The 14,350-nt window shown below is 43.0% G+C and overlaps 1 protein-coding gene and 1 long non-coding RNA gene across 51 annotated transcripts in view; one reads left to right on the top strand and one right to left on the bottom strand.

The window, feature by feature from the left end:
• TTN (titin) overlaps positions 1-14,350 on the bottom strand; it is a 276,354-nt gene that overhangs the window by 50,538 nt on the left and 211,466 nt on the right. For all 50 annotated transcript variants that reach the window (XM_070798610.1, XM_070798811.1, XM_070798618.1 and 47 more), the window contains 22 exons: positions 11,488-14,350; positions 10,840-11,160; positions 10,460-10,744; positions 10,063-10,362; positions 9,450-9,752; positions 8,745-9,020; positions 8,342-8,641; positions 7,947-8,249; positions 7,488-7,787; positions 6,716-7,003; positions 6,058-6,354; positions 5,667-5,969; positions 5,265-5,570; positions 4,029-4,316; positions 3,644-3,934; positions 3,265-3,552; positions 2,324-2,911; positions 2,119-2,223; positions 1,494-1,691; positions 1,091-1,387; positions 403-990; positions 9-311 (listed from right to left, as the gene is read on the bottom strand). The exon at positions 11,488-14,350 is cut by the window's right edge and continues 104 nt beyond it. In XM_070798610.1, coding sequence (XP_070654711.1) covers positions 9-311; positions 403-990; positions 1,091-1,387; positions 1,494-1,691; positions 2,119-2,223; positions 2,324-2,911; positions 3,265-3,552; positions 3,644-3,934; positions 4,029-4,316; positions 5,265-5,570; positions 5,667-5,969; positions 6,058-6,354; positions 6,716-7,003; positions 7,488-7,787; positions 7,947-8,249; positions 8,342-8,641; positions 8,745-9,020; positions 9,450-9,752; positions 10,063-10,362; positions 10,460-10,744; positions 10,840-11,160; positions 11,488-14,350 — 9,391 coding nt within the window. The remainder of the gene's footprint in view (positions 1-8; positions 312-402; positions 991-1,090; positions 1,388-1,493; positions 1,692-2,118; positions 2,224-2,323; positions 2,912-3,264; positions 3,553-3,643; positions 3,935-4,028; positions 4,317-5,264; positions 5,571-5,666; positions 5,970-6,057; positions 6,355-6,715; positions 7,004-7,487; positions 7,788-7,946; positions 8,250-8,341; positions 8,642-8,744; positions 9,021-9,449; positions 9,753-10,062; positions 10,363-10,459; positions 10,745-10,839; positions 11,161-11,487) is intronic.
• The window catches only part of LOC139185806 (uncharacterized), a 59,279-nt gene continuing 47,436 nt past the window's right edge, over positions 2,508-14,350 (top strand). Inside the window, exons 1-3 of the long non-coding RNA XR_011569328.1 lie at positions 2,508-2,637; positions 2,800-2,881; positions 3,427-14,350. The exon at positions 3,427-14,350 is cut by the window's right edge and continues 47,436 nt beyond it. This is a non-coding gene — a long non-coding RNA (uncharacterized lncRNA). The remainder of the gene's footprint in view (positions 2,638-2,799; positions 2,882-3,426) is intronic.

Below are 14,350 nucleotides of genomic sequence, written 5' to 3'. Positions count from 1 at the left end.
ATACTCACAGGCAACGTCTTTCATTAGAACAGGATTTGAAGCATCACTAGGTGGGCCAATTCCTGCTTTGTTCTCTGCACTGACGCGGAACTCGTAGGTGTTTCCTTCTTGCAGTCCTGTCACTTTGCATCTGAGATCAGAAACCGGAGTCTTTGTTGCTCTCACCCATCGCAAGCTTTTCTTCTCTCTCCTTTCTACATGATACCCTGTGATCTCGCTGCCACCATCATCCACTGGTCTTTTCCAACTGACAGTGGCAGTGTTTTTAGTGACATTGGAAACCTCTGGCTTTCCAGGGGGGCCAGGTGGACCTGAAAAGGAAGCAAATTTGTGAGAAATCTATGATTTCCTAAGCTCTGCTGCAAAGGTTTATGAATCAGTTCCCTTCTATGCTGTACTTACCAAATCTGTCTACCATTTTGACAGGTTCAGACTGTACGGGTTCTCCTTTGCCGTACTGGTTTACAGCTGAGACCCGGAAGACATACTCGTTTCCTTGGATAAGTTTGGTTGCCACATGCCTGCAAGACTGAATATCTTCAGCAACCACTGTCCACAGAAGTCGGCTAGTTTCTCTCTTTTCCAGGACATAGGACTTAATTGGTGAGCCACCGTCTTCCAAGGGAGGTGTCCATGTAAGTGTTGCTTTTTCAGCAGAAACATTACTGATTTCGATGGGACCTGGGGGACCAGGTACATCAAGTACCGTCACCTTCACATGTTCACTCTTTGTGCCAAAAGGATTAGTCGCAGTGATGGTGTATTCACCAGCATCTTTTCTAGTGGCATACTTGACAGCAATCATGGAAGATGTTGGGGTTGAAGTTATCTGAACGATATCTGATGGTCGTATGTCTTTTCCTGCCTTGGACCAACTTGACTTTGGAAGAGGCTTGCCAAGAATGCTAATGGCACTCAGAATGATGGTGTCTCCTGCTTTAACTGTCAGGCCATCTTTTATTGTGGGATCAAGAACAATGGTTGGTGCCTCTGCAAAGGAAAAAAAAGAAAAACAAACATTGTAATCAGAAAAGGAAGGTGGCTTAATTTACTGTTTTTTTTTTTATATGCATAAAAAAAATAGACCTACCATATTCATCTTTGCAGATAATGGTGTCTGTACTTTCTGATGGAGCGCTGATAGCACCTGCTGTATTCTTTGCTCTAACTCGGAATTCATATTTTCCACCCTCGACAAGGTCGGTAACAGTAAAGGCACAATCTGGGACGTTAACATGGTTGGCTTTCGTCCAGGATTTAGAGGGAAGCTCTCGCTTCTCTACTATATACCCAGTCAACTTATGGCCACCATCGTATTTAGGTTCAGTCCAGACGAGAGTCACTGAATTCCTTGTTACACTGATAACCTCAGGTTTGCCAGGAGGATCTAAAATAAAGCAACAAACCAACCAACCCAGTCAGCCACACACCAATGTTTTCTTCATGAGGAAATACAAAGAGACATTATACAAAGTCTCTGTATAATGACTTACCAATTGGATCAAGGGCCACAACTGGCTCTGATGGCAGGCTTGGTTTGCCTACTCCTGCTAAATTGATTGCCATAACTCGGAATTCATATTCCAGACCTTCAGTTAGTCCTGTCACTTTGAAGTCTTTCATCCTAATAGGAGTCTTATTAGCTCTCTTCCACAAAAGGCTGTTTCTTTCCTTGAACTCGATGTGATACCCTATAAAAGACCCAGTGATGTGTCAGTTCACATAGAAAGCACAAATGTAGCCTGATTTTTAAATACACACACACAGAACAAATAATCATTCCTGTATCTACAGTTTTATTACCTAGCCTTAGGGATATTTTTATCTCCTGGAATAGACTTATTTATGGCACCTTCTGTTGAAACATTTTAACTTATAAAAATAGATACTATCATTTAGAAAGCCTTTATTAACTATTACATTAGGAGTTTTTCATTCAAATGAAGTTAGCTTAATGAATTAGCTTAATTCTTAATGTTCTGAATGCATGATGAACTGAAAAAAGGAACATATACTTTTGGATGTGCAGATAGTACTATAAGTAAGTAGCACAGATTCAGCTTGTTTTCGGGGAGGAAGATTAATGTAAATGCTCTAGGATAAGAGCCAAGAAAATACCTGTAATCGGAGAGCCTCCAGTTTTCCTGGGGTCGGTCCATGTTAGAGACACGGAGTCATGTCTGACATCCACGATATTGGGAGGTGGGGGAGCATCAGGCACATCTAGGAAAAAGCAGATAATTCAAGATTTATAATCAGGAATGTATTCGAAATGAACCAGAACCATGTTCTGCTTTATGTTTTCTGACCTTGAGACACTTACCAAATGGGTGTCTGGCAACAATTGGCTCCGATTTCAGACCCTCTCCTACACCGTATTTATTTTCGGCACTGACCCGGAAGGTGTATTCCATCCCCTCGTGGAGTCTCATGACCCTGAAAGTGGTTTTCTGCACAGCCGAGGCACAAGTCACCCACTTGTTGTTTACAGAATCTCTCTTCTCCAGGATGTAGTTGGTGATCTCAGAACCTCCATCATCCTTCGGAGGACCCCACTTTAAGGTTACGGCTTCTGCTGTGACTTCTTCAAATTTGATCGGTCCAGTGGGGATGCCAGGCTTGCCGACAACTTTTATGGTGAGAGTCCCTTCCTTGGTGCCAGCCACATTCTTCAGTGTGATTGTGTATTTTCCAGCATCAGATTTTCGGCAATCATATACGACAAGAGTGGTGTTAACTGCAGACGACTCGACACTGACTCTTGTGTCTGTTGCTAGAGGGTCTTCCCCTTTCTTCCAGGACACGGATGGAACTGGCTTGCCTTTTATGGGGATCTTAAGACGGAAGTTGCTGTTTTCTTTGGCCAAGTAGCACAAATCAGGTAGGTCCTTTAAGTCAAGGTCGGGAGCCACTGTAAAACAGCAGAGATAAGACATTTTTTAATGCCAGGCAGTTAATTTTTTCAGATCATTATAGTTTTTAGAGGATTTTTATGTAAGCCCAGGAATAGGGCTCAAGAGCACTTTTAGTTTTTTATATGGAGCATTTTAAAAGTCTCTATTGAATTTGTTACAAGGTTATTTCTGTTTTATGCTTTGGTTTTTTGGCCATGAGGCATGTAGGATCTTAACTCCCCGACCAGGGATTGAATTTGAGAACCCCATGTAGTGGAAGGCAAAGTCTTAATCACTGGACTGCCAGGGAAGTCCCAAGAGTGCACTTTTGATGACAAAGGGAAAATGGAGATGATAGCTAAGGGCTTACCGACATCATCCTTTGCCACAGCAGTGATTTCACTTGGGGTGCCTTCTCCATTTTCATTCTCAGCGCTCACTCGGAAGGTATATTCCTTCCCTTCAGTCAAGTCTTTTGTGGTGTACTGTAAGCTTAATGATTTCATGACGCGTTGCCACTTATTTTCTTCAGTCAGGAAATCAACGACATATCCAATGATTCGACTTCCGCCATCGCTGCGAGGCTTCTTCCAGCCTATGCTACAAGATGACTTGGTGACAGAGGTCACCTTCAGGTCCACCACTGGTCCAGGGGTTTCTAAAGCAAAGGACAAATGATGAGTCCAAGCCCCAGAAAACCAAGGTAAGGTGTGACTCAGAATGATGGGGTGGTAGCTTCATTTGCTTACCAGAAGCTTTGACAGCATCGCGTGTCTCACCAGGATCACCAATGCCATACTCGTTTTCAGCAAACACCCTGAAGAAGTAGGATTTTCCCTCTTCCAGGTTAGATACTCTGAAGCTTGTTTTTGAGCACTCTGTTGTCACAGTAGACCAGGACTTCCTCTCTGCATCACGCTTTTCTACCACATAGTTTATGATGGGGCTTCCACCGTCAATAATGGGAGGATCCCAAGTAATATAAGCAGAATCTTTGGATATTTCTTTGACAGTCACGTTGACGGGTGGCCCGGGAGTATCTGAATAAATAGTGGGTAAATAAGAAATGAATACCTGAAAAACACATTGGCTGCATTTTAAACATATATAGATTGTTTTTCCATGTAGACTTACCAAGCACTTTCACTACAATGGTATATTCCTTTTTACCACAGCTGTTCTCCAGAGTCAAGATGTATTTTCCTGCATCATATTTGTTCACCTTTTCACAGCGCAAGAAGGTGTCAAAGTCAGTGGACTTTATGTCCAGTCCAACCCTTTCTCTTAGATTGACATTTGGTTTAGACCAAGTTATCTTGGGAGGTGGACGTCCTTTTACTGGCACATACAGTCTCATGGTAACTCCAGCACGCAATATGAGTGTCTTCCTCAAATCAGCATCAAGTTCTCCCTCAGGTGGAACTGTTTAAGTTGGAGTGAAGAAAGTTAGAGTAATGTGTATTTCCAAGGACTGGCCTGATAACTCCTAAAATATGTTTCTGATTTCTAGTTCTTAAAAAAATCCTTAATATAATCCTCAGAACTTTTGCCAACTATCTTAAGACTCTGTAGCAATTATTGACCTTTCTATTTTCTAGTATCCTATGGGCCAGCCCACGTTTTCCCTGGAGGATCTGCATCTCCTTATCTCATGAACCTTACATACTCTTAAACTCTCTGTATATTACAAGTAGATGACTGATTTGGGGCTTTCTTCCAGTGAAAGCACTCTGCTGTACACTCTGGCTTTCTTTGTTTCATTGTAGGAAGAAAAGTACACAGTGGGTGGAGTGTAATTCAAAGCAATAGGAGCATTGATTAGGGAGAATAAGTGAAGAAGAAATGGTGGGAAAAGAAATTAAGATGGAGAGGGGTGGATTGGAAGAGAAAATAAAAACCTAAGAATGATAAATAGCTCACTGCTGCTGCTGCTAAGTCGCTTCAGTTGTGTCAGACTCTGTGCAACCCCATGGACAGCAGCCCACCAGGCTCCTCTGTCCACAGGATTTTCTAGGCAAGAATACTGGAGTGGGTTGCCATTTCCTTCTCCAAAATAGCTCACTACTTAGTTTAAAAAAAAAACAAACAACTTTTTATTCTCAATAAAATCTCTATATTCCATAATCTTTTGAAGACAGGAAATTCTCAGGTAAGTAAGAAAAGCATTTCAAAACCACAAATCACCTTGCCTTCCATTGGCTTGTTATACAGTACCATAAAGTACCAACCCAGCCCTCCTACAACATACTTCTAGAGTTACCAACCCTAAAACTTGTAAATAAATTAATCTACATAGAGGAGTTCTATATATTCCTCCTTACAGTATGACTGATGAAAAGAGTTCTGTATATTTCTCCTGGTAATACTTACTTAAAATGTCCTTGGGACAGTGTTTGTCTGGCACATCACTGGGGTCGCTGTATCCGATCTTATTAACGGCATACACGCGGAACTGGTATTCTGTGTTTTCCATTAGGCCGGTAACCTCAAAGCGGGTTTTCTGGAGCTTCTGTGGTAAATTGCACCTCACCCAGTTATCTGAATCAGCTCGTTTTACTTCAACAAGGTAACCAATGATAGGACTGCCACCGTCATAGGCTGGCTTGCCCCACGTTAGACTCACAGAGCTCCGGGTTGTGTCATATACTTTGGGGAAAGCTGGTGGTCCAGGAGGATCTGAGGATAATAATAGAAAAATTTCATGCAGACCTCATTCCCAGTTGTTGAATGCTGATTATCACACATCTGTGGGACTCTTCCATGAAAACTTACACAGAGGATCTTGGGCATAAACAGCTTTGGAGGCATCACTGGGTTTGCCTGGTCCAGCCTTGTTGATGGCTATAACTCGGAACTCATATTCTGTGCCTTCTTGGAGACCTGTTGCTTTTATTGTTCTTTCTATCACAGGTTTTCTGTTGACTTTAGTCCAGTTAACTGCATGGGTTTCCCGCTTTTCAACTAAATAGCCGGTGATGGGGGAGCCACCGTCATCTGCTGGAGGCTTCCAGCTGACTGTCATGTGGTCTTTGGTTACGTTGCTAATAACAGGGGGGTCACATCGTCCGGGAGGGTCTGCAGAGATTAACCGGCAGGTTTATGTCCTGGTCTAAAAGGTAATATTTAAAAAGCAGAATGAAAAACTGCAGGAAAACGTTCTTACCGTATGGGTTTTTGGCAATTGCTGGCTCAGTTAAGATCGGGTCACCCACTCCGTATTTATTTTCAGCACAAATTCGGAACTGATACTCGTGGCCCTCTATCAGCTTCTCCACACTGCAGCTGGTGATGGGCACGGTAGCAGAGACTTGCGCCCAGTTGGGTCTGCTCGTTTCACGTTTGTCAACAATGTAGTTGGTGATTTCTGAGCCTCCATCTTCAAGAGGAGGTTCCCAAGAAAGCATTGCACGATCCGAATACATTTTGTTGATTTTAACAGATGCTGGAGGACCTGGTTTATCTGAAAGGATACGAAAGAAAAGTTAAGTCTTTCACCCAAACATATGAAATAGGGGATGAACAGAGTGGAGGACTGGAGACCTGGGCTGCTGTCTTTATACTATCATTAACTTCCTGTATGACCTTGGAAGTTACTTTTCTCCAGATTTTAATTTCCTCATATCTAAATTTATATATCTGGAATATGTGATCTCTAATGGTCTTTTCAGCTGTAAAACACTACTGTTCTGTGTTGAGAATAATTCCATGATGACAAAAGAAACATCAAGTTAGGTATCTTTTCTCACATGTTATTTTGTAAATTCTATGACATCACATTAACCAATGTGAAGCCTGAGAGTCTAGTGAAATGCTTTAGTTACCTAACACTTTGAGCTTGATAGTGGCTGATTTGGAGCCACTTGGGTTTTCAGCAGTGATGGTGTAGTCCCCTGAGTCTTTCCGGGTCACGCTGAACAGCTCCAGGGTGCACAGGTTCCGCTTCATGGCCATCTTGATCCCTTCCGATGGTTTCAGCAGTGTGCCATCCTTCTTCCAAGAGACTGTGGGCTTCGGTTTGCCAAAAACTGTAGCATCCAGGCAAACGTTGGTTCCAGCTTTCACGGTAAGCAAAGATTTCATAGCCACGCTCAGCTCTATCCTGGGAGGTACTGGAAAGAAGTAAGATAAAGGGATTTAATATATGCAAAGCTATATTATATAATGCTTATTTGTAAAAGTGAGAAATAAATAGGCTATCTTTTTCAAGATGGGATTTTCTTAAAGTAACTATTCATTATAAAAGAAATGCAAGTTTAATGCCAAAATTTGATAATGCTGACAGTATAAAGAAAAAAGTAAAGATATTACTCATCATCCCAGCATCCTGAAAGCTTCACTCTTATCATTTTGGTGCATTTTTGGGGGGCATCTTTCTGTGCATGTGTATGGTTAAAAGTATGTGGTCTTCACAGTTCGCTATCTTTTTAGTTTAACATGTTATTCTCTATAATCATAATTTTTAATGTCTGTATACAAAGTACCTATCATTTTATTTGTCCTTATTTTCATAGATGTAGATTTAGTTTTTTATTAGGGGAAACATATATTATGAGTGATGTCTTCCTTTGCCTAGAATGTCCAACAGAATCTTACCACTTTCTGCCATGATAGTCACTGGATCGGAAGGTTCAGAAGGTTGGCTAATATTTACTGCGGTCTTGGCAATTGCTCTGAATTGATACTGAGCATTCTCTTCTAAGCCAGTCACTGTGAACTCTTCCTGGGGAATCTGGTGAGGTGAAGTATTACACCGTATCCACTGATCACCAGGAAGTTTGCAAGCTTCTACGAAATAGCCAATAATTTTGCTGCCCCCATCATGCTTAGGACGAGCCCAGACAAGAGATACAGTACTCTTGGAAACATCAATGACTTCAGGCTTGCCAGGAGGATCTAGAACCAAAAGAGATATTCTCAGCATTTGTCTTAACAGCAGAAATGTTCTATTTCACTGTATCACCCAGAACATATTCCTGAATGGAAATAGTAACATTTAGAGATGCTAAGATTTAAATGTGTCCTCATAATACTTAAAAAAAAAAAATTACTCACCAACTGGAGTTCTTGCAGTCACATATTCAGTTGGTTTGCTGGGTGGGCTGGATCCAGCTTTGTTTAGGGCATAGATTCTGAATGAATACTCAAGGCCTTCTACCAGGCCAGCACAGGGATATTCAGTTGACCGGACAGGGGTGTCATTGGCTTTCACCCAGAGCAAACTGTTTCTTTCTTTGCGTTCAATCAGGTAGCCAGTAATGGGGCTGCCTCCATCGCTGTCGGGTCTGTCCCATGCCACAAAGATGCAGTCTTTGTTGACTTTAGTGACGCGTGCGTTCTTGGGTTCACTTGGAACACCTGGAGATGAAAACCAGGGAGATGTCAGTTTCTAGCCTAAGTAACAAATGAGAAAGAAAACAGTTCAGTTTTTCGTCCTAAAAGGAACATACCAAATGGGAACTTAGCCACCATCTTCGGAGATGTAAGAGGCTCTGAAATGCCAAATCGATTCTCTGCACGGACCCGGAAGATGTACTCTTGGCCTGGGATCAGTTTTCCAACCCTGCAGGAAGTTTTTGTCACTGAAGCTAGAGCTGTCACCCAGTCACCTCGGCTCACGTCACACTTCTCCACGATGTAATTGGTGATGTTACTGCCTCCATCCTCCAGAGGAATGTGCCAGGACAGGGAGCAGGCATCGGCGTCTATGTCAGAAATGTCAAACGGAGGCTGCGGGGGTCCAGGAGCGTCTGCGTGAACCGAGAGGAGAGAAAGGTAAGGACAGGACTGGGACTGGAAAAAATGCTTCTGATCTTCACATGTGGATGGCTGTTTGTCTAATGCTGAACCTACCCATGACGATGACTTTGATTTTCTGAGTGTCTGTCCCAGAACTGTTCTCTGCAGTGAGGCTATAGTAACCGCTGTCTTTCCTAGTAACATCTTTTATGATCAGAACTGAAGAATTCTCTGCTTTATGCACAGCCAGGTGGCTGGACGTGACAACGTCATCTTCTCCTTTTTTCCATTTACAGACCGGATTAGGCTTTCCATACACATGGGCTTCGATTCGGAGTTTCTTCCCAGCTTTGATAGTAATCTGCTCTGGCATGAGGATCTTGGGTGGCACTGAAAGTAAGATGAAGATACATTAATTTTGTGGGGAGGTTAAATTTCCTCTAATGAGGAACTATACTAGTGTTTTTCAAGTGGTGAATAATAACCCATTAGCAGGTTCCAGGTGATGTTTGCATCACTGCTAATACTTTTTAAAAAGAATGAGATTGAATTGAAAATACCAGAGTCCAGCATACATAATAAGGATGGGTGTTGCTCTAAGAAACTTCTTTTTAAGGTTATATATATGTCTGTGTGTGCTGTGTCATGATTTAAGTTGTTTTACCATGTGTTGTGGGTGCAAATGTTTTAAAACCACTATTCTCTCCTATATTTCAGGTATTTATGGAATTAGATTCTTCAGGGGTAAATGTCTCCATGTCAAAAGAAAATTCTTGTAAACTTTTATCACATGATAAAAATGACTCAGTGTCCACGTACATAGCTGTTCTTTGGCTTCGTACACGCCTTCAGCTTCTCTCGGCAAACTGACTCCCACGGCATTTCTGGCCGCTACTCTAAATTTGTATTTCTTCCCTTCCTTGAGGCCAGTGACTACCAGGCTGAGGTCTTTCACCACTGAGTACTCTGTCCAGCGATCTGCAGGCTGCTCCTCTTCCCTGTAACTAACGATGTAGCCGTCGATTTTAGCGCCTCCGTCACGCAGGGGTGGTAACCAGGCTAATACAGCGCTGTTCTTTGTCATTTCAGTAACCTCGAGTTTCCTGGGGGGATCCGGCTCACCTGGAAGAAAAACATGATTAAGAAAAAACTGTCCAGGTCGCCAAATCCATCCCTTTGTAATATACATCAATGTTTTCATATGCCACCTGCTTCAAAGTTATGTGGGAAAGGTGGTTCGGGCTGTTGAAAGTAAAAAGTACTCGAGGAGGCAGATCAGAAGTCTTCAGTGAGTGAGTGAGATATTTTTTTGTGCTGTGTAGGTTTCTACGAGTTAAAGCCCTTTAGGGTTTTGGTATTTGGTAAGTGTTTGTGTCTTGACTTGATTGAAATCGGGGACTGGGGTTAAGAGGGGAGAAAGGATGTGACTTACTTAGAGGGTCTGTCGCAAGCACTGGTTTGGGGACATCTGTTGGGACACCAGGGCCATACTCGTTGACAGCAGTCACTCTGAAGAAATACTCTGTCCCAGGGACAAGATTGGTGACGTGGAAGCTCGTTTTCTTCACTTCTGGGGTGACTGTCGCCCATGTCTTTCTCTCGGCCTCACGTTTCTCCACGATATAATGTGTCACCTGGCTCCCGCCATCATTCTCGGGAGGGGCCCAGGAAATGTGGCACGATGTTTTAGTGACATCCGAGACTTTTAAATCAGACACGGGCCCAGGGGTGTCTGTAAAGAACCACAAGATTAGACATATGAGTTCCCTCAGCCTCCTGATTAACTAAGGAGTTTCTGAAGGGGAGGAAGACAGTTGTTCACCACCCACCTAATACTCTGACATTCACAAACACGGCCTTTTCTCCCGCTGGGTTCACAAGCGTCAAGGAGTATTTTCCTGAGTCGTCACGTGTAGAATTGGGGATGACGAGGAAGGCCATGGTGTCAACCAAATCGACCTGTCCCTTTCTGACCACATTATCAATACCCACTTTTCTCCAGGTGACCTTAGGGGCTGGTCGCCCTCTCACGATGGCAAATAGTCGGATGGGGCATCCTGCCCTCACGGTGACCAGTTTTCTCATGCTGGCATCCAAGTCAATCTCTGGAGGTTCTACAAATGACACAAAGGCCATTAGTTGACTTCAGAATGTGGGGAAGTCACGTGAGAAGTGAAACAGTGAACCAAGTGATAACCTAGGGCCTCACCTAGGATTTCTTTAGGTTTAATAGCATCCTTTAGTTCTGCAGGGCGCCCGATGCCAACTTGGTTTTGGGCACAAACCCTGAACTCATATTCCTGGTTTTCATCCAAGCTGGTCACAGTGAATTCCATGCGGACAAGTTGCGCTGCAGCATTGCACCTTTTCCAGCCTTCATCCGGTGACATGTCTGCTTTTTTAGGTCTCATTTCCACAACATAGCCAATGATCGGTGCACCACCATCATACACTGGTTTTCCCCACCCAAGAGTTATGGAACTTTTGGTTGTATCAACCACTTTGAGATTGGTTGGTGGACCAGGTGGTTCTGAAAGTAAATTGTGTAAGAATAAATTTACACATGGTTAACCACAATTAGTGATATGTTAATGTATAATTTTATACAGTCTATTCTTAATTAACCACAGATAGTACATTCAATTTCTCAATTGCTAACTAAGTCCTCCTTATGTTCCTTTGTAAATTTAGAATCTACCGTTGTTCGTACATTTTAGGTGATTTGGTAAAAGATCTATTTGGAAAAATACTGGCTATGATAAAGTTTTGATGTTGTGGATTTAACTTACTTGTCTAATACCTCTGCGTTTGAGATTAAGAGTTGATATAATACCAGAGAAAAACAAGAACATCATACCTATGGGGTCTTTTGCCACCACTGGTCTTGATGGCAAACTTGGTTCTCCAATTCCAACTTCATTTTCTGCCTTGACACGGAACTGATACTCATGTCCTGGAAGGAGATTCTGTACTTTTAGACGTCTCTCGGGAATTGCACTCTTGTTGACAGGGACCCATCGCGTTGAATGTTTTTCCTTTTTCTCCAAATAGTATCCTGTGATGGACTTTCCACCATCATATTCAGGTGGCGCCCAAACCACGGTCATCTCCTCTTTGCTTACTTTAGTGACTTCTGGAGGATCAGGGCGACCAGGTTTATCATATTTGGTTTTTGCAATGACTGGCTTAGTTTCTGTTGGAGGCCCTGTGCCTATTTTATTTTCTGCACGGACTCTGAAGATATATTCATTTCCTTCTATGAGACGTGTTACTGTAGTACCAGGTGTCAAGATAGTAGAGGAAAAGGTGGACCAAACCATTCTCTTGCTCTCACATTTTTCTAAAATATAATTTTGGATCTCACAGCCACCATCATCCTCCGGTGGATCCCAGCGAAGAGAACACCTGTCACTACACACATCAGTAATTTTCAGATTCCTTACAGGACCAGGCTTATCTAAAACATTCACGGTGGCAAAGGCCACAAAACTGCCAGCTGTGTTAGTTGCTGTAACTACGTATTTACCACCATCACTTCGCTTTGCTTTAGTGAGAGAGAATTTAGACGAATCACCACTGGTGTCAATCTTGACCCTTGGTGATCTTGTTAAGTCTGTAGCATCTTTGTCCTTGGTCCAGGAAACTTCTGGAAACGGTTTGCCTCTAACACCTGCCTCAAGTCGAATGGTGTCTCCTGCTTTGACAGTGAGCACACCACTTAACTTCAGGTCGAGTACTGGTTTCTGTAAGTCTTCCTTCACAACAACTTCCTCTGTCTTTACCCAGTCACTTTCCCCACCTTCATTCTTTGTTTGCACTCTGAACTCATAAATCTGGTTTTCCACACATTTGTCAACCATGTAGTGGGTTTCTTTAATGCTTCCTTTATGCACTCTTTCCCAATCAGCAGCGCCCTTCAGCCTCCTTTCAACATGATATGATAGATTTGGGCTACCACCATCATAATCAGGCCGCCTCCATTTTAGATAGACAAATGTCTTTCCTTTATCTGCAATATGAAGGTTTTCAGGCTCCCCTGGTCTATCAATAGGGTTAATAGCCAGAATTGGAGTTTTGGTTTCAATGGTTGGCCCAACACCTACTTTATTCTCTGCACAAACTCGGAAATAGTATTCGTTGTTGGCTAAGAGGTTGGCCTTGATTAATCGCTTAGTGACATCTGAGGCGACAATTGACCAGCCTTTCTGATTTGGTTTGCGATATTCCACTATAAAGTTTGTTATTTCTGAGCCACCATTGTCTAGTGGGTTTTCCCAAGAAATTGTACAGTTCTCTTTGGTTACATTGGTGACCTTTAAGTTCTGGCAAGGCCCAGGCCTGTCAAGGACATTAACGATAGCAAAACCTTGGGCATGTCCACTGCTGTTCTTGGCTGAGATGATGTACTTGCCATGATCAGCTCTAACAGCTTCTTTAATTTGCAACTCAACACGAGGTAGTTCGTGAATGATGTTAACCCGCTTATCTCGGACCAATGCTTTGCCTTCCTTGGACCAAGTTATGTCTGGTTCAGGTCTGCCTTTGACCCGAGCAAGAATGCGGATAGTCTGGCCCACTCTGACGGTGATGACATCACGGCAGGTTACATCAAGTTCTACTTCTGGAGGATGAAGGATGTCCTTTGCAATTACAGATTCTGCTAGTTCACGTGGCTCTCCCTCTCCCACAATGTTAGCTGCCTTTATACGGAATCTGTACTCATTTCCTTCTATGAGTCCAGGTACCCTAAAGGCACACTGCCTAATGAGTTCATCTTTGTTAATCCTGTCCCACTGTGTTGTCCCAGCTTTCTGACATTCTACAACATAGCCCAGAATGGGGCTACCACCATCGCTGAGAGGCTTTGTCCATACCAGATCAGCTGATTCTCTGGTCTTGTCTTTCAGCTTAGGATTAATAGGTGGTCCAGGTGGTTTGATGGGCCGGCAAGCTTTTATTGGATCAGAACTTGGGGATGGACCGCTTAGTCCTGCAAGATTCTCGGCAAACACTCTAAACTCATATGTATTTCCCTCATAGAGTCCAGTTACTCTGAACTTCAGGTCCGCTAAAGGAGTTTTGTTGACTCGTACCCATTTGCCTGTTACTTCTCGACGCTCCAGATAGTAACCAGTTATTGGACTCCCACCATCAGATTTTGGCAGGGTCCATGCCACTGTTGCAGCGTTTTCAGTAATGTCAGTAACCACTGGTTTACCAGGAGGAGATGGAGGACTAAATTTATGTTTAGCAACAGTAGGTACAGAGTCAAGAGGAGGGCCAATACCAATCTTATTCTCTGCTTTCACTCGGAAGACATATTCATATCCCTTTTGCAGGTGTGGGACTTTCAACTTTGTCTTGCTGCTACCTGAAGAGACCACACCCCATGTATCTTTCTTTGTGTCTTTTTTCTCAACAATGTAATTTATCACAGGGCTTCCTCCATCATCCTTAGGTGGTAGCCATGATATAGTCATATATTCAGGGGTAACTTCCAGTATATTAATAGGGCCTGTTGGTGGGCCAGGAACATCAAGGACAGTAAGATGTACGGCTACTGTTTTGGTGCCGGCTGCATTGGACACTGTGATCTGGTATTCCCCAGTGTCTTTCCTTAAGCAGTTCTTAATGGTGAGTACTGATGAGAAGTTGTCAGTTTCAACCGTATAGTGTTCATCTGTTTTAATCTCATTCCCATCGGTTGTCCACTTTGCAGT

This window comes from Bos indicus, chromosome 2, assembly GCF_029378745.1.
Source record: "Bos indicus isolate NIAB-ARS_2022 breed Sahiwal x Tharparkar chromosome 2, NIAB-ARS_B.indTharparkar_mat_pri_1.0, whole genome shotgun sequence".
In the NCBI taxonomy this organism is placed as follows: domain Eukaryota; kingdom Metazoa; phylum Chordata; class Mammalia; order Artiodactyla; family Bovidae; genus Bos; species Bos indicus.
Note: the sequence above shows the minus strand (reverse complement) of the source record. Positions and strands in the feature narration are given on the sequence as shown.